Here is a 20,185-nt window from a genome sequence, read left to right on the forward strand (position 1 = left end):
CATCTGAATTAGACCGGAAAAACCCTTTCTTCAGAAAAGAAGGCCCTGCCTCGACAACATGGGCCTGGACTTGATTCTCAGCTCTGAGAATGTCCATGGATTCCCTCAATGCTCCTACCATCTCGTGGGCTAAGGCGCCCATGGTCTGCTGACCTACTGGCTCGGCCACATTGGCCTGACCAACACCCTCCTGCTACGCCGGAATCTCATCCGGTATAGGCATCTCCTACCTCCTAGGCCTACCTCGCCTATCGCCACGTCCTCGTCCTGACATCCTAATAAAGGTAACGAAGAACATTAGCATATTCACACATGTGCTGAAGCTATTTCACTCGTGTCCTAATGCATTGGACAACAGTAATTCATTCCACGTAAGCACATAATCACATAAGCACTTATGAATTTTATTTTTCAGTCCACCGAATTTCATAAGCACATAATCACATAATCACGTAAGCACATAATCACATAAGCACTTACGAATTTCATAGTCACAGTAATTCATTCCACGTAAGCACATAATCACATAACCAATAATCCGTCTACCGAATCTTTTTTTCAGTTTACTCACCGATCTGATTTTTAAAATATTGGTATCAAACAACAAAAACGTCAGCCTCAGTCACCCAAAATAACCACTCTGAAAGATATTTTATTCCATCATACCGAACTCGAACAAGCAAACAGGAGGTCGATTCATTCATGAGATCATCAACAACACTCGGGTTAATCTACTTTCACACAATTCCCAACCCAAAGTCATTGAGTTTAGATTCATCTTCTTCTCCACATAATCATATATGACATTGCTACACAAGTTCAAAAATTAGACTTAACTTTCAAACTTAATGATATAATTATCAATTAGAATATTTAAGATAATATTCTCTTTCATATTTTTTAAATTATGACCAATCATATCAATTACATATCATTGAGTTTGAAAAATAGATTTAAAAAGTAGATTTCTATATCATTTTTCATATAATATATATATATATATATATCTATATTATTATACTTAGTGTTGAAGGGACATGAGTAATGTTTAAACCTAAGATTATGAGTTTCTTACTTATCTGAATCATCGTGTGCTAGTATATATATATACTAGCAGCCGGGCACACGTGATGTGTGTGCAAATTCATTTAAAGTTATAATATGAAATTGACATTTTTTTAAATAATGAACATATATATAACTATGTGCAATGTAACATTTGATATTAATATATTTGATATTTGATAAATAATATATATATATATATATATATTAAAATATGTACAAATCTTTATAAAGAAAGGCACACACGAAATTAAGGAAACAAACAAATCAATTTTTTGGAAACATAATAAACCCACAAACACAAATTTTGATAAAAAGAAGAAAAATAAAAGTCAATTTTTTTTTTTTTTTTTAAACTTGATAACACAATGAAACATTTTATTTTATAGAAAGTATAATTCATAGTATTATATAAAAAGACAAATACAAAAATACAAATCCAAGGCACTTAGAGCACTGAATTTTTTTTAAGAACACTGAATATCTATTCTATTATTAAAAGGGAACAACAAATTTGGTGTCATGAAGCCACTCCCCATAAACTTTTTCCAAATTTTTCTAAAATGACCCTAACTTTTTAAATAATAATATTATTTTTATACTTATCAGTGTGTAATTAAGGGTAAAATAATAAATTACAACCAATCCCACTTCTCATGATACCAACCAATCTCACCTCCCATGTTTTCAAACTGCTATGCAATTTTAAATAGTTTCAACATCTTCACCCCTCTCTCTATTTACTATAAAACCTTCCTTTTTATTTGTCAATGATTTTTTTTCTTTTTTGTTGGGAAAAACACAATTCAAGAGCATTGCAATCTTATGGTTCTCTTTATCCGAAATATATATCTATTGCTTATCCTACATTGTAAGTGTAGTATTGTTAATTATATTTATATTTTCTTCAATAAAAAGTTTCATTATGTAATTAGCTTCTTTGGAGAAAAAAATATATTGTTTGAAAACACTATTATGTATTTTTTTTCTTCATTAAAAAGTTTAATTGTGTGTTTTTGGAAAAATAAAAATAAAAATCAGTGCTCATAATTTTGTGTGTGTGTGTTTTTGAAAAAAAAAGAAGGTATTTTTTGTATTTTCATGATTTTTAGGTTCTTAATATTTATAAGTGTTTTTAATTAAACACTTTGACACCTATGTGCAATTTTTTAGAGACTTAAATAGTTTTGGATTTTTTCCTATTTCACTTTTTAAGCTATTGTTTCTTTTTGTGCACAAATTCAGCACCTATGTGCAATTTTTTAGAGACTTAAATAGTTTTGGATTTTTTAAGCTATTGTTTCTTTTTGTGTATAAATTCAGTTTTTTTATAATTTGATTTGTTTGTTTGTTTGTTTACTTTTGTGAGAACACTATTATGCATTTTTTTTCTACATTAAAAAGTTTCATTGTCTGTGTGTTTTGAAAAAAAAAAAAAAAATCAATGTTCTTAATTTTGTTTGTGTATTTTTGAAAAAAAAATAGTGTTTTTTGTATTTTCAGTTCTTAATTCATATTTATGCAGGCTTCTTTGAATAATTTGGCACCATGTGTGTGAAATTTTTTAGATTAGACTTATAAACACCTTGGGTTTTTTTTTTTTTTTTTTTTTTTCCTGTTTTACTTTTTCAAGCATTTGTTTATTTTTGTGTATAAATTCAGTTTTTAAAAATTTGGTTTGTTTGTTACTTAATTGTGTGTGTTTTTAAAAAATATTCAGTGTTCTTAAAAAAAATTCAGTGCTCTAAGTGCCTTGAAGTTGTATTTTTGTATTTGTCTTTTTATGTGATACTGTTAATTATACTTTCTATAAAATGAAATGTTTCATTACGTTATCAAGTTATAAAAATAAAAAAATAAAAAAATTGACTTTTATTTTTGGGAGCTTTTTTGATAAATCTATTTTCTAAGAGCTTTATTCCATCCAACCCATATTCTTTTTGACTATTCCATTAGGTCCAATTTGAGATAAGAAGACCAAAATACTTTTTTCATCTACTTATGTTCCATTTAGTTCACATTATTTTCTTATGTTTCAATAAGTCCTATGGGTAACATAATTACCAAAATACCCTTAATGTGAATGTTCACACCGTCAATATAAATGTTTATATCGTCAATGTGTAGGGGCCCGGCTCATGTCGATCCTCGTGGGTGCCAGGAAAAATTCGAGTTGGGCCGGGCCGGCCCAAAAGCTAAAAAAATAGGCCAGACCTGGCCCGTTGATAATATGAATATTCACATTGACAAGTTAACATTCACATTGATAGGAGTGTAAAATTGGCCTGCGGCCCGTGGGCGGCCCGAAACCAGCCCGGGCCGGCCCATTCACAATATGAATATTCACATTGACATATTAACATTAACATTGACAAGAGTGTAAAATTGGCCCATGACCCGTGGGCAGCCCGAAGCCCGGGCCCGAGCCCAGGTCAGGGCGGGCTCGGCCCAGCCCGTTGACAATGTGAATATTTACATTAACATGTTAACATTCACATTGATAGGAGTGTAAAATTAGCCCGCGGCCTGTGGCCGGCCCGAAACCCGCCTGCAACTCGTGAGCTGCCCTGGGCGGGCCCGGCCCGACCCGTTGATAATGCAAATATTCACATTGACATGTTAACATTCACATTGATAAGAGTATAAAATTAGCCCGCGCCCCGTGGCTGCCCGAAACTAGCCCACGGCCCGTAGACGGCCCGGGGCGGGCCCGACCCGGCCTGTTGACAATGTGAATATTCACATTGACATATTAACATTCACATTGATAAGAGTGTAAAATTGACTCGCGTCCCATGGACGGCCCGGGGCGAGCCCGGTCCGGCCCGTTGACAATGTGAATATTCACATTGACATATTAACATTCACATTGATAGGAGTGTAAAATTGGCTCGTGGCTCGTGGGCGGCCCGAAGCCCGCCCGCTACCCAGGGCGGGCCTGGCCCGGCTCGTTGACAATGTGAATATTCACATTGACATATTAACATTAACAATGATAAGAGTGTAAAATTAGCCCGTGACCTGTGGGCAGGCCGAAGCCCGACCCCGGGCCGACGTGGGCCCGGCCCGTTGACAACGTGAATATTCACATTGACATGTTAACATTCACATTGATAAGAGTGTAACATTAGCCCGTGCCCCGTGGCTGCCCGAAACACGCCCACGGCCCGTGGGCGGCCCGAGGCGGGCTCGGCCCGGCCTGTTGACAATGTGAATATTCATATTGACATGTTAACATTCACATTGATAAGAGTGTAAAATTGACTCGCGTCCCATAGGCGGCCCGAAGCCCGTGGGCGGCCCGCGTTTGGGTCCGGGCCAACCCCGGGCCGTGGGCAAGCTTCGGGCAGCGGACAAGTTTTACACTCCTATCAATGTTAATGTTAACATGTCAATGTGAATATTCACATTGTCACGGGTCGGGCCAAGCCTGCCTCGGGTTGCGATCGGGCTTCGGGCCGCCTACGGGCTGTGGGCCAATTTTATACTCCTATCAATGTGAATGTTAACATGTCAATGTGAATATTCACATTGCCAACGGGCCGGGCCCGTCCTGGCCCGAGGTCGGGCTTCGGGCTTGCTACGGGTCACGGGCCAATTGTACACTCTTATCAATGCGAATGTTAACATGTCAATGAGAATATTCACATTGTCAACAGGCCGGGCCGGGCCTGCCCCGGGCCGCCCCACGGGCCGTGGACGGGTTTCGGACAGCCACGGGGCACGGGCTAATTTTACACTCCTATCAGTGTGCATGTTAACATGTCAATGTGAATATTCACATTGTCACGGGTCGGGCCAAGCCCGCCTCGGGCTGCGGTCGGGCTTCGGGTCGCCCACGGGCTGCGGGCCAATTTTACACTCTTATCAATGTGAATGTTAACATGTCAATGTGATATTTACATTATCAACGGGCCGGACTGGGCCCGCCCCCGGCCGCCGGCGAGCTTTTGGTCGTCCATGGGCCGCGGGTCAATTTTATACTCTTATCAATGTGAATGTTAACATGTCAATGTGAATATTCACATTGTCAACAGGCTGGACCGGGCCCGCCCCGGGCCGCCCATGGGCTGCGGGCGGGTTTTGTGCCGCCACGGGACAGGGGCCAATTTTACACTCCTATTAATGTGAATGTTAACATGTCAATGTGAATATTCACATTGTCAACGGGCCGGGCCGGGCCGAGTCGGGCCCACCCTGGGCTGCTGTCTAGTTTTATACTCTTATCAATGTGAATGTTAACATGTCAATGTGAACATTCACATTGTCAACAGACCAGGCCGGGCCCGCCTGCGGGCCGTGGGCGGGTTTCAGGCAGCTACGAGGCGCGGGCTAATTTTACACTCCTATCAATGTGAATGTTAATATGTCAATGTGAATATTCACATTGTCAACGGGCCGGGTCGGGCCCGTCCCGGGCTGCGGGCGGGCTTTTGGCCGCCCATAGGCCGGGGCCTAATTTTATACTCTTATCAATGTGAATGTTAACATGTCAATATGAATATTCACATTGTCAACGGGCCGGACCGGGCGCGACTCGGGCCACCCATGGGCCGCGGGCGGGTTTCGCGCCGCCACGGGATGGGGGCCAATTTTACACTCTTATTAATGCGAATTTTAACATGTCAATGTGAATATTCACATTGTCAACGGGCCGGGCCCGCCCTGGCTTGCGGGCGGGTTTCGGGCCGCCCACGGGCCAATTTACATTCCTACAAATGTGAATTTTAAAATATGAATGTTCACATCATTAAATTGCTAATCATTGAAAAAATATTTATAAGGATATCAAAATTAAATATAAGGACACAAGTGTCCAAGAAAATAGTGTAAATCAAGAAAATGGACTTTATGGAATAAAATTATACATACATGGAACTAAATGGGTTAAAAAATTCCTTCATGGACTTCTTGGGTTAAAACACTTTTAAATTGGACTTATCAATAAAAATCCCTTTATTTTTCTTCTTTTTATCAAAATTTGTGTTTGTGGGTTTGTTATGTTTCCAAAAAATTGATTTGTTTGTTTCCTCAATTTGGTGTGTGCCTTTCTTTATAAAGATTTGTACATATTTTTATATATATATTATTTATCAAATATCAAATATATTAATATCAAATGTTACATTGGACATGGTTATATATATGTACATTATTTAAAAAAAATGTCAATTTTATGTTATAACTTTAAATGAGTTTGCACATGCATCGCATCGCATCGTATGTGCCCGGTTGCTAGTTTTTTTAAAACCACACACAATTAATTAACAAACAAACCAAATTTTGAAAAACTGAATTTATACACAAAAATAAACAAATGCTTGAAAAAGTAAAACAGGAAAAAAAAAAAAAAAACCCAAGGTGTTGGTGTTTAAGTCTAAGTCTAATTTAAAAAAATTCACACACACATGGTGCCAAATTATTCAAAGAAGTCTGCATAAATATTAATTAAGAACCTAAAAATTAATTTAATGAAAATACAAAAAACACTGATTTTTTTTTTCAAAAATACACACACACAAAATTAAAAACATAGATTTTTTTTTTTTTTCAAAACACACAGACAATGCAACTTTTTAATGAAGAAAAAAAAAATACATAATAGTATTCTCACAAAAGTAAACAAATAAACAAATCAAATTATAAAAAAACTGAATTTATACACAAAAAGAAACAATAACTTAAAAAGTGAAATAAGAAAAAATTCAAAACTTTTTAAGTCTTCAAAAAATTGCACATAAGTGTCAGAGTGTTTAATTAAAAACACTTATAAATATTAAGAACCAAAAAATTAATTTAATAAAAAGACAAAAAATATCTTTTTTTTTTTTTTTTTTTTCAAAAACACAAGCACAAAATTATGAGCACTGATTTTTTTTTTTTTTTTCCAAAAACACAAATGAAACTTTTAAATGAAGAAAAAAAATTCCTAATAGTGTTCTCAATCAATAAACGAAAAAATATTCACTAAAAATATTCTCAATCATCTCCCTTCCTGTCCGCTGTCTATCCATATATATTCATTACTTTCAGTTTAGCCATTCCACACCCTCTCTCTCTCTCTCACAGTTTTTGCAGCCATTCACAGTCTCTATCCCCCTCTCTCTCTCTCTCTGTCTCAAAATGGCCGAGTCACAGAAAAAAAAAAAGATATATGGAAACCCTAAATCTATGAATATTTTACGAAATACGATAGCATGGAAGAATTTGCAGAAATTAATAAAAGTAATATGATGGATGGATAATGTTGGTGCATAGATATGTTGAAGTTAGGAATATGTTGATGGCTGTATCACAAAAACTGCATAATTTTGACAGCTGTTTGAATTTTCAGAGCAATTGTACAGTTAGTGTTAAATCTCCCAATCATCACTCATTTTCACTTGGATTTTGAATTAAAAACTTCATTTGATATGAACTCCAATGGCAAAAAATTAATTTTCTTTTTAAAATTCCATTTGATATGAACTTCAACTGTTTTTATGATAATTTTTTAAATTTTTATAAATTTAAATTAAAAATTAAAAACGTAAATATTATTAGACGCCGCCGCGGTGATTGTGAATTTACCGTAGAAGTAGTGATTCCACAAAACCTAACTAGATTTTTTTTTATTGTTTTGGTAAAATCTTCCTTTCCTTTTCAATTGGGACATAAAATTCAACTTTTAAGTTCATTCACCAATTGAATTGGATTACACGTGGAATCACCACCACTTCAAACTTTCCGTAGAGAAAGTACACATTTTTAAACTTCTATGTTGGCATTGACATTTTTATATAATATTAGATTACCTATAGAGCTAACGAAATGACATAATGGTAGGCAAAACAGTGGCATCATGAAAAGTGTATTAATTAAATGAATGAAAACCATTTAATCATCAAATTATTTTTTTTATTTAAAAAAAAAAAAAAAAAAAAATGAAGTGGCTTGTCTGGATGAAACATTTTGTGTACCAATCATAATATTTGAATTCGAATTTACCACCATTACTGAACACCTCTTGTTACGGCACTTTTCACTACTTTTATTGTTGCAACCACTTCCTCCTTCCTAATCCAGTCGTTGGCCTTGTTTGACAATATTATTTTTTAATTTAAAAGTTTAAAAAATTATTAAAAAAATTTAAAAAACCAATAACTTATACAAAAAAGTTAAAAATTCTTTTTTTCTCTCTATTTTTTACACATGTTTTCATAAAAAGCTAAAAAGTCATTACAAACTTACTAATTTTTTTAAAATCATATTTTAACCAAAAAGTCAAAGAGTTACTAAAAAAAACTTGTTTCCAAACGACGTCTATGAGCTTAAATGTCTTTTTAAAATTTTTATAATTTTATTTTAAATCAAAAATTAGTTTTTAGTCCGTCACATCTAATAATTTAGATGTAAAAGGTCATTTTTTACATCTTCAAAATTAAAATTTTATAAGTTTGACTTTTAGGAGAACAATTTTTTTCATTAATTTGGAAATATTTTTCCTAAATTTTACTGAAATTATATTTTTCCTTTACTTTGGTAATCATTATATGGGTTTTATTGTCCCAAAATAATCTTCCGAGGACACTACTTTTTGGCCTAACCTCGTGGTAAACTACAATTTATCCACAATTAGTACGAAAATTTTCTGTAGATATTGATAACCATTGTGAATCATGTGCTAGTTGTAGAGGTTTTAATGTTGCTATAAGAAGCATTAGGTGAATGTTAGAAATTTTATTTCCAGTGTAACCCAAAAAAAAAAAAATGAATGTTAGAAATTCATTTCCAATTGGAGGTTTTCTTGAATTTGCACATAAGTGTCAAAGTGAAATAGGAAAAAATTCAAAACTTTTTAAATCTGCAAAAAAATTGCACATAAGTGTCATAGTGTTTAATTAAAAACACTTATAAATATTAAGAACCTAAAAATTAATTTAATGAAAAGACAAAAAATATCGTTTTTTTTTTTTTCCAAAAACACAAATGAAACTTTTAAATGAAGAAAAAAAATACCTAATAGTTCTCAATCAATAAACGAAAAAATATTCACTAAAAATATTCTCAATCATCTCCCTCCCTGTCCCCTCTGTATCCATATATATTCATTACTTTCAGTTAAGAAATTCCACACAGCCCCTCTCTCTCACTCACAGTTTTTTGCAGCCATTCACAGTCTCTATCCCTCTCTCTCTCTCTCTCTCTGTGTCTCAAAATGGCCGAGTCACAGAAAAACGTTTTTGCTGCCTTTTGGTACTCCATCATAGGCCGTCTGCTCTGCACCAACAGCAGAAAGGAAGATCAGAAGGAGGAAAAAAGTGGAGTTCAGATTTTTGATCTCCAGCATTTTGATCTTTACAGTCCTCATCAACCAATGTCCGCGTCATTGGCGTTCACGACTGATGCCATGAGACTGTTGGAGGAAGAACAGTTTCTTCAATTGAATAAGTAAGTGTTCTCTATATTTCTCTCTCTCCCCTTCGTCTTATTCTCTCTCTAATCTGTCTCATTGAATTTCTACAGGAAAGAGAAGGACCCGTTGAAGCCAAAGCAACCGATGCCTGCGTTTTTCATATTCAGAAATGAGCGAAGAGCAGAGAGCAAGTGTGGCTGGGAGGTCATTGAAGAATGGAACAACATGACAGAGAAACAGAAGAAGCCTTATGAAAAGGTTAAATTTTCTCTTTCTCTCTCTCTCAATCTCCCTATCTCTCTCTGCAATAACCATTTCATGTTTTGGGAACTTGCAGATTGCAAAGCAAAACATGGAAAAATATTTGGAAGAAATGGAGGCTTACAAGCAGAGGAAGGAGGAAGGGTCTGCCAATCCCAAAAAAGAAGAGGGTGAGATGATGAAAATTCACAAGCAAGAAGCCTTGGAATTGCTCAAGAAGAAAGAGAAAACAAAAGAGAATCGCCAGAAGAAGAAGAAGAAGAAGATTGCTGATCCCAACAAACCGAAGAAGCCAGCATCCTCATTCCTTCTATTCAGGTCAGTCATTTTAAAATATGTTAACAAGATTGAAAGTAATTACTATTACGAGCTTTATGTGTCAAATTTACTTGTTCTTGAGAAGTTCATCCTGAAAACGATATTGTGGATGCTTTTCTTTTCTTTTCTGTTTTTTTAATATTTATTTCAGTGGTTGGAAATTATCAGATTAGAAGGAATACTCCTAGTTTATGCACTTTTCTGATCAATTTTGATGGAAAGTTACACTGTTAGGAGCTTTAGGTGTCAAATTTACTTATTCTTGAGAAGTTTGTACATGTATCTATATTCAATAAATATTCAAGTTTTGGCAATTTTCAGAAAAATTCTGATGGACTTTTTTATTTTTTATTTTTTACGTCTGACTTGCAGGTGTGTGCGGTTTTGAACCATCATTTTGGAACTCTGCCTGCTGCAATGTGAAAACATCTCTGCAGGGACGGAACTTAGTGTAGGCCTACAGGGGCCGTGGCCCCCCCCCCCGTTTTGTTCAAGATGCCTGGTTATTATGTATAGAATTGGTTCAACACCTGTAATTTCTTTTCTTACGTGGGCCTTCCTTCGATTTAATTATCATGTTTTTAACATTTTTTTAACATCTGAAGAATGCTGTATAAATTTTTGCAATGAAAGTTAAAATATTTATAGTATTATTTTGTTATAAAGTTGAATTTATAGTGGGCATCTCTAAAGTGAAAGTTATGAATTATTGTAGTTATGATACGAATGGTATAGTGTAAATGTTACAACCATTGTGGTGCAAATTGTTTTCTTTTCCCTACTTGACTTTTGAATGGTATAGTGTAAATGTTATGAATGGTATAGTGTAAATGTAAGTTTTCTTTTCCCTACTTGACTTTTTATGTTTTAAGTTTTTTTCAATTTATTTTAAAAAAAATTAACTTATTTTTAAAATTAAACAGAAAAAAACAAATTGACAGTTATGTGATATAAAAATATTTTATTTTATTATAACTTACACACGTGACAAAAACTCAAATCTTAATATAAAAATATATTTTTTATGCCATGTGGCAATTAATGTGACATTTTTGGTCTAATTTTGAATAGGAGTTAACTTAGGAGTAAATTGAGAAAAATGTAAAATATAAAAAGTCAAAGTCGAAAAAAAAAATCAAGGAGCCAAAGTGAAAAATATCAAATATAACGGGCAAAGTGTAAAAACACTATATATATATATAATTTTTTGTGTTTGTGTTTTTTTTGTCTTCCGGATCCCAACTGTCTGAGGGTTTTGTCTTCACTCCTCTCCCCCCACAATTGTAACCTCTACATATTTTCTCCATTGTTCATTACATACACAGACACACCACCATATACATAGTTCCTTTCAATCCTTGTTATAATTGATTGTGATCGCTTTCTATGCAATGATTATTAACCTTTTAGTTCATAGGAATTGGCATTGTCTTTTAATTTTGAAAGGATATACAGACTTTTTTGTTGACTTTTTTTCGTTTAGTGATTGTTTTTTTTTTTGAAATTTTCAAAAAGCTTTAGACTTTTAGGTTCTATTTGACTAGACGAATAGGAAAGTAAAATCAGATTTGGAAAAAAGTCTGCTAAAGTGGTGCATCCCATCATACTGAAACACAATTTAGTACTTAACTATATGATTCAATTTTGTATATGTAGAATTACTCTTTGATAATAGTACTCATTAAACAAATGACGATTCAAGTGTCGTGTTACCTAGAGAAGCATTGATAAAAAGGCTGGCTCCTTGATGGCATTGGCATATAATTCTACCAGCAATCCTTGGGGGTGGAAATTATCTTTAGGTTTCCTTGTTTCACTCAGATTCAGTGCAACCCTTTCACTTAAAAAATGAAAGATTGCTTGCCAATTATTTCAGCGCTATTTTGGATGTTGGCTAAGTAAATGTTTGGTTACCTTGGGGATGAAATACTTGATATCTTGTCAAATTTTTGTTAAATGAAATTAAAGACCTATTATGAGTAGCAATTCTATTTCTCAACATCATTTTCCAATAATTTTAATCCAAATTCTCTTGTATACTAATTTTACATCACTTCAATTCATGGAGGCAAACAATAATTTTAAAATCGGCAGTCATTTTAAACCGAAGAAGCCCACATCCTCATTCCTTCTATTCAGGTCAGTCATTTTAAAATATGTTATAAGCATCTATATATATACCTAACAAGATTAAAAGTAAATACCTAAAATTTTGGTCATTTTATTTTTATTCACAATGATGCTGGAATTGCTAGTAGTCACGGGATGAGCCATATGGAGGTGAATCAAAGAATTAGCAGACATTAACAGTACAACAAAATGTAATGAAATTTGCTTTATATTTTCTTATACTATGTTATTTTTGTTGAAAATACAGCAAAGAGGCAAGGAAGAACTTGTTGGAAGAGAGGCCGGAAATTAATGACTCTACCCTTAATGCCCTCATTTCAGTGAAATGGAAGGTGTGAAATTTAACTGTCTGTTTGGGTAGTTCTTTTTTTGAAAATGTAAAAAAAAGTACTGAAAATTTTGGTTTTGTACTTATAGGAATTGAGTGAAGAAGATAAGCAAACCTAGAATGAAAAAGCTGCAGGAGCCAAGTGTCACGCCCCGAGAATTTCTGTGACACAAGAAGTAGCGTTTGAGGTGTGCCGCAGGCGCTGGAAGGTTCCAGAAGGTGTGAGAACGGGCTAGAGTATGTTGGAAGGCTCTAGAACCTGGTGGAAGGGCCCGAAGTGGCCTGGAAGATTCTAGAATGTGGTGGAAGAACCTTGAAGGGTCCAACAGAGTCTGGATGGGTTTGGAACATCCTAGAATATCATGGAGAAGCCTACCATGTACTACACTAGTATAGGAAATTCTAGAAGGTAGTAGAAGGGTAGTTGTCCTAGATATTTCTATGGAGGGTTCTAGAGGAAAGCTTGTAGCCCTTGGATCAAAATGATCCTAGCCAGCCATTGAGGAGGAGGATGGCTATATAAAGGGAAGGGGTCTAATTTGTAAGGGATCCAAGAAAGAAGCCAAGAGAGGAGATCCAAGAGAGCTCTAAGAGTGAAGCACTTGTGAGTGTGAGAGCCTTGTAAAGCTTTGTACATAACTATACTTGTATAGTGAATGCATTCTTCCACCTAAACTTTGTGTTTTAGTTAGTGTGGTCGAGTGGGGAAGGCTGACTTAGGTGCGACCAAGTGGGTTGATGAGCATCTAAGGCCGCACGGTTGGCTTGGAAAATCCAAGGCCATGACACAAGGAGCCAAGATGGAATTGGAAGAGTATAACAAATCTGCAGCAATGGAGGAGGAAAACAACAACAACACACAACAGTAAAAAGCAAGCTTGAATATTGATGAAGGAGGCTCTAATTCTGTCAATGTGTTCAAAACTAATTCCTTTCGTGTTAACATCTGTTAACTACTACTGACCCCCCGGACATGTTAACATCGTTGATTTTTACTTTTTTTTGGCCATTTGAATGTTGAATCTGTAGTTCAAGATTGAATTAGTATGATGATTCAAAGTAGTTTGCAAAATCAACGAAGTTGTGTTTTCCAAACATTCCAACTTGTGTGTTGAATTAATTTGATGATTCAGATCAAAGTAGTTCCCAAATCAATGAAATTGTTAAAATACTCACTTCAGTTATTGCAAGATGTTGTTCTATGTTGTGGAAGGTGATTTTAAATGTTAATGTATGGATAAAATTATATTTGAACTATCAAATTTTAGAAATTCATTATTTCAAAATATTTGGACACTACTAATCAAGCACTAGATTTTTTTCATTACTCAAATTTTCAGTTTTATATAGCCATTAACTGATTGTTTTTGTTTCATCCTTGGGAGGATGCAACCTGATTGCTAAGAAAATAAATGCCCCAGCCCCCGTTTCAGTTTAGTTTATCTTTCCAATTTGTTAAACAAGAAAGCTTTAGCTGAACTCCATACACTTCTAATCTCCTACTCCTTGGCTTTGTTCTAAAGCATCTCAGAAGAATAACTTGTCTATTGTTCTCAGTTCTTGTTGCCTCTGGCTTCACAAAATGCATTTGCTTTTCTATCTTTTCTTTTGCATTGTCACCTATTCATCCTGTTACCTTTATTTCTGACTGCATAACATTCTTGTGACAAAGCATAGTTGGACCTTTTTTCCGTAATTGATATGGACATTTGAAGAATGAAGTTCATATGATGCTTTTAGATATAATTCTCTCTTTCACCACTTGCTTCAGACATAATATTTTTATTTCTGTTAATTGAACATTCCAACTTGTAAAAGAATCTTCCAAGGAATGTTCAGTCTACTATACAACAAAAGCCAAGACAATTCTTTTCGTGTTCACATCTGTTAACTACTACTTTCCAAGGAATGCTCAAACTATGTAACAAAAGCTAAGTCAAATCTTTCCTATGCTTTGGGTCTTTTGCATATATCTAAAGAGTTATCAAGATTAAAATTACAGATTTGCCTTGTTCAATCTGATGCCAAACAACAAAAACTCACAGCTAAAAACTCATCATTTAGGCTTATAAATTTAGATTTTTTAGTAAGTATATGGACACAACCATATAAAAATATGGGTTCCACACTCTAATAATATGCATAGCAAGATTATGTCGTTTTTCATTGTTTTAGTTGTTCATTTTTCCACTATTTTCTCTAGTATTTTAAATTTGAAATTAACTCAAATTTGTTTTTTTTTTCTTCTTAATGTTGCTTTAGAAATTCACTATTTTGAATTTTCTCTAGGATTTCCACTATTTTGAAATTAACTCATTTCTTGTGACTCTTGAAATGGGTGAATTGTGTGGTGAATTTATGAATCTAAATGACGTGAGTTTTTTGATTCCACATATCTTTAGGAAGAAATAGTTGTGGATGTAGTGGTGGGTGTCCAAACAATTATCATGTAGATCATTTTTAATGGAGTAGTTAAAATTGTGGTTAATTAATAAAAAAATAATAAAAGTAAAACTCAATTTTGTGTTAAGAGCATCTGTAACATTTATTCTTTTTTGTTTTCATCAAATTTGAGTAAAAAATTCATTTGATATCGAGTGTTCTAATAAAAAAAATTCTTTTTCGTCAAACTACCGGTCAATTGGGAGGATGTCTGGCCCGTGGACTGGTTAGTGTAAATTTACGGAAACTCTTAAGCTAGTTGTCCAGTATATGATTCTAACGGCTATCACTTGTGGTGAAAAATGTTATGAACCATTTTGATAAGAAAAATTGTGGCATATTGTGATGTTTATTACTAATGTTATGAACCACTACGGTTGGTTTGTTTCCCAAGAAAATTTGGTAATTTACTTTTGTGATTGTTATTTGGTCTTTCATATTTGGTGGTGCTGATGTGAGAAAAGATAAGTGGTTAGAAAAAAAATTTATTTTCTTTTTTGCTAATAGTTGAAGCTCTTATGCTCATTACATGCTATAGAGCACATCTCTGCATTTTATTTTCTTTGTCTATGTGCATGCGGGTGCATATGTACTGTTATGATGCCTTCTGTTAGTTTGATACCAAAATGTTTTCTCTTAATAAAATAGACACTGTTTCTTTGTTGTCTTAATTTTTTTGGTGAAACTACTGAGGTGGGAAAAAGACAATAGAAGTGTTAATGTGAAACTAATCATTGCTACTTAACTATGAACCAGCGATTTGGGAATATGGCATCATTTATGTGCAGTTGCTTACTTACATATGTCACTTGTTCTTGAAATGCAGAAAAGAGCAAGATATTCGTGTAGCCTCTCAGCTTTTTATGCTTATGGACTCCAAGAAACCCACATCAAGATCTGTGCCACAGGTGGTTGTAGTGGCATCTACTGATAGGTTAGTTTTGCACTCCTATTGTCTTTAAGACCATCTGTTTCTTGGATATTTCAATAACATTTTATTATAAGTTTTATTTTTTATGTTCATGTGTCTCATGCATTATGAAAATCCATGTTAACCTTGCATTCATGCTGCTGTCGTCAACGCCTCCCACCACTATTACGACCTTCTCTATCTGCCAAACCTCCCACCACCAGTCTTTCTCTCTACAAAAATTCACCTCCAAACATTTCCAGGTAACATAGAACCCACCTCCAAACTTTTGCAGTGCAACAAAAAAACATTGTGTTTTGTTTCTGTCAATGGAAAATTTATATTTGAATATCCTCATGGCCTCTTCAACTTATCCTTACCCCTTATCCCCTGGTGGTTGCATGCTTGCACGCATCCATAGTAAAAAGAGAGACATACATGTTTCATAGTTTTATATATGTAACTGAAATTTAATAAGAAGGAAACTCAAAGCAACTGAAAACACTAACGGATTGTAAAGGGATAGACAAGGGAAGAAGCCAATTTTTTGTTTTACTTATTTTCTCTTTATTGAAGGCTGTGAAGTAAATATTGCATATAACCTTTTGGTGTCCTGTTCTTATGAGGTAGCATATCCTTCATCTCTGTCAGAGTTACCCATCCAATTTAGAGACAAAAACCATAGTTAATTCCTTCAATATTTTCAAATTGAGCACTGTCATTTTTGGATCTTATTGCTTTGCATCATTTATCAGATCCTTCGAATTTTAGCCTTAAATTTAACATATATTATGAGATTTATTCTTGCCTTCTGGTTTACATGTACAAAGAGCGGATGCAATTGACCTGCACTAAGAAGGTCAGGGCGTTTTGACACTGAGATTGAAGTTACAACCCCTAATGAAGATGAACGATTTCAAATACTTAAGGTAAATTGAATTTTCAAGAGTTTTTGTTTGGAAATTGTTCTGTAGCACCCCTCACCTTTGGATAACTGTTACCGTTACTCAGCCCAACGTTGAATTTATGGAGTTGAAGGCAATAATGCTCTTTTCTTATAACATTTTGCAGCTCTATACAAAGAAGCTTCCTTTGGATCCCAGCGTTGACTTGCGATCCATAGCTGCATCTTGCAATGGCTATGTTGGGGCTGATTTAGAAGCTTTGTGTCGCGAGGCTGCCATGTCTGCAGTAAGAAAATCTTCAGATGCAAATAAGGAAGCTGGTATGCGTAGCTTAACAATGGATGACTGGAAGCATGCAAGATCTGTCCTTGGTCCAAGCATAACAAGGGGTGTTACTGTGGAAATTCCCAAGGTTTCTTAGGAGGATATTGGAGGATTAAAAAATTTAAAGGTTTGTGAACATTACACAATCAGTTGAGGCTGAAACTTTTACTGACCCCTGACAGTGTCTCTATATGTGGTACAGAAAAAGCTCCAGCAAGCTGTTGAGTAGCCTTTAAAACATTCTGCTGCATTGTCAAGGCTTGGAGTATCACCTGTTTGTGGGATTCTTCTTCACGGACCTCCAGGGTGCTCAAAAACCACCCTTGCCAAAGCTGCTGCTCACGCTACCCAAGCTTCTTTTTTTTCCTTGAGGTTTGATCATCTTTCATTAATTTCAGCAAGATAGGTTAAGAGCATAAAAGCTTAACATAATTATAAATTTTAAGATGCGTTGTGAAAACCTTGTGGGTAGTTCAAAGTATGGATACTGTTGTATGTTACTTCACTCAAAATTGGAGCCAAAAATTTATCAAAGTCATAAAAGCTCTGGCTGAAAACTTCTTCAAAACTACTTGTAACAAGTGGAATAGTCATCTCAAATGGGGAGTGGAATATTAGGTTATAAAAATTTAACCTTGTTAAGGAAAATAGGGCAAAGAAGAAGAAAAAAAATTTGGATATCTTGGGATTAGGTAGGATTGGTTAAATAATCATGTTTTGCCTGGATAGAAGCCATTCAAGAATGTTTCCAGTTGATATTGCCAAATTACTTTTAGGCGGTGATATCTTTTCTCTCAGAGCCTACTGAATAAAATTAATAATTGAGACAAGTTTTAGCGTTAAACTAGTTGTTTTGAAGACTTTGTGTACTGAATTTTTAATGAAAATTTTAGGTTATTTTTTTCTTTGATCAGCAAAAAAAAAAAAAAAAAATGAGATCAAATTTGTCCATTAAAATGAAGAATAAAAGTCACAGTCCACTGCATGCCTTGAAAAGGGGCCCTTTGATTAAAATTTTGTACAGTCCATTGCATGTCTTGAAAATTTATGAATGATGAATCAGTGGTGCAGAATTATATTCAATGTATGTTGGAGAAGGTGAAGCTTTGTTGCATAATACGTTCCGGAGGGCTCGCCTTGCGGCACCAAGCATAATTTTCTTTGATGAGGCAGATGTTGTTGCTGCCAAATGGTTAGTGTTCTATTTTCATTTGGTTTAGTCCTTCATTTTGTCAATTAAAACTTAATGTGACTTATCTGTTACATATAATTGTAGCCTCCCATTTATTTCTCTTGTCAAGTTCATGAAAATGTAGGAGCAAGAACAAAAATTTTCTTCTTATTTTTTTGACAAGGTATAAGTATGTACATGTGATTGTATAATTGAATATATGTATGCTTGTCTTTCTGAGTCACAGTACAGTTGATAAATGAATAGAAAGAGGAATGCACTTCCAAGATCATGCATCTCTATTCTCTACATCGAGGCTTGTCTTCCCCACCACCTTGAAATAATGATTTTGTTTCATTTTGGTTCTACTCTTTTGCTTTGTTTTGTTCCTTTTCTACCTTTCAATGACAGAGGAGGCAAATCAAGCAGCAACATTGCCGTAGGAGAGAGGCTTCTATCTGCCTTGCTAACAGAAATGGATGGTTTAGAAGAGGCAAAAGTAAGCATTAAACTTCATAAATTATTTTGATATCTATTAATTTCAATCATCATCATGAGAGAGAAATTAAAGATTAGATTTTAAAAACTTCACTTGATATCTGCTGATTTCTTTCTTAGGGAATTCTTGCTTTAGCAGCTACAAATCGCCCTCATGCAATTGATGCTGCTCTTATGCGGCCTGGACGCTTTGATCAGGTAACAATTTTGTCTAAGCACTTGTCCATTGCTCCTTGTTCTTGTGCCTTTTGGATGTCCTTTCTAGCTAGCAGATAAGCAATGCTAGCCCTTGAACTAGTTTTTTTTTTTTTTTGTAGAGTTCATGTATAATTATTACTGTGGATTGTTTTGACTTTTTCCTTTTATAGATGTCTAACATATAGTTGTTTTGGGGGAACGATTTTGATCTCAAACAAATAGCAGAGGATACTGAGCTATTCACGGGGGCGGAGTTGGAGGGCCTTTGCAGGGAAGCTGGAATTGTAGCTCTGAGAGAAGACAAATCTGCTAGTGTTGTGTGTAATCGTCACTTCCAGACTGTCTGGAAGTCATTGAAGCCAGCCCTAACGAGAGAAGAAGTCAATTCGTATTCATCATTCATGAAGAACCCATCTCTGATATCTTCTGGCTCATCCAAAGCCAGCGCTAAACAGAACACCAAGCACACTACGAGTTTGTTGGGTTCAGTGGGTCCTGTTTCGATTGGCATCTTAAGCTTCATTTTACTTGCCGGTGTTAAATATTTTTTCATGCAGACTGATCGTTTTCCAAATGAACTAGCAACAACATAAAGAATTTGCTGATGCATTATCGCATAACCGGTGAGCCTCTCAAAGCACAATTCTACTAAAAAACTTCACTATTAGGAGCTTCATGTGTCAAATTTACTTGTTTTTGAGAAGTTCATCCTGAAAAGGATATTGTGGATGCTTTTTTTTTTCTTTTCTGTTTTTTTAATATTTATTTCAGTGGTTGGAAATTATCAAATTAGAAGGAATACTCCTAGTTTATGCACTTTTCTGATCAATTTTGATGGAAAGTTACACTGTTAGGAGCTTTAGGCACTACAAGAAAAAAGAGTTTAGGCGGCGTTTTTTTAACGACTCATTTTTAAACGTCACTATTTTTAAATATTTAACGACGTTTTACAAAACGTCGCATATTTATTTAATAAAACGGCACCGTTTTATAATAGAAAATGCCTCCAAATGCGTTATGCCTCACGTGCTTGTCTCCCCCTCTTTTCAAACCCTAATGTTGAATCTGAGACTCACCTAAGACCCAAATCTCGACCTCTCTCTCTCTCTCTCTCTAAATCTCAGAGTGACTTCGAAGCTCCACTGCCTGTTCATTCTCAGAGCGAGGTAGCGAGCACCAACGAAGGTGAGCTCCACTGCTTCTCTTTCTCTCTCTTAACCCTCTCTAAACCCTTATCAGA

At 34.9% G+C, this 20,185-nt stretch overlaps 1 protein-coding gene across 1 annotated transcript; it reads left to right on the forward strand.

Moving 5' to 3' along the window:
- Positions 1-9,182: 9,182 nt before the first annotated feature.
- LOC145821365 (high mobility group B protein 6-like) lies at positions 9,183-15,901 on the forward strand. Its single transcript, XM_082917871.1, has 4 exons — positions 9,183-9,495; positions 9,571-9,718; positions 9,798-10,039; positions 15,766-15,901. Exons 1-4 carry the CDS (start codon positions 9,263-9,265, stop codon positions 15,899-15,901), a joined length of 759 nt encoding a protein of 252 aa, XP_082773997.1. The 5' UTR covers positions 9,183-9,262.
- Positions 15,902-20,185: the final 4,284 nt, after the last annotated feature.

This window comes from Camellia sinensis, chromosome 3, assembly GCF_055761805.1.
Source record: "Camellia sinensis isolate YWXY chromosome 3, ASM5576180v1, whole genome shotgun sequence".
NCBI lineage: Eukaryota > Viridiplantae > Streptophyta > Magnoliopsida > Ericales > Theaceae > Camellia > Camellia sinensis.

Coding starts and splice junctions, on each gene's coding strand:
- LOC145821365 (XM_082917871.1), top strand. CDS start 9,263: ATGGCCGAGTCACAGAAAAACGTTTTTGCTGCCTTTTGGTACTCCATC. Junction 9,496..9,570: donor CAGTTTCTTCAATTGAATAA/GTAAGTGTTCTC, acceptor GAATTTCTACAG/GAAAGAGAAGGACCCGTTGA. Junction 10,040..15,765: donor TCCTCATTCCTTCTATTCAG/GTCAGTCATTTT, acceptor CTTGAAATGCAG/AAAAGAGCAAGATATTCGTG.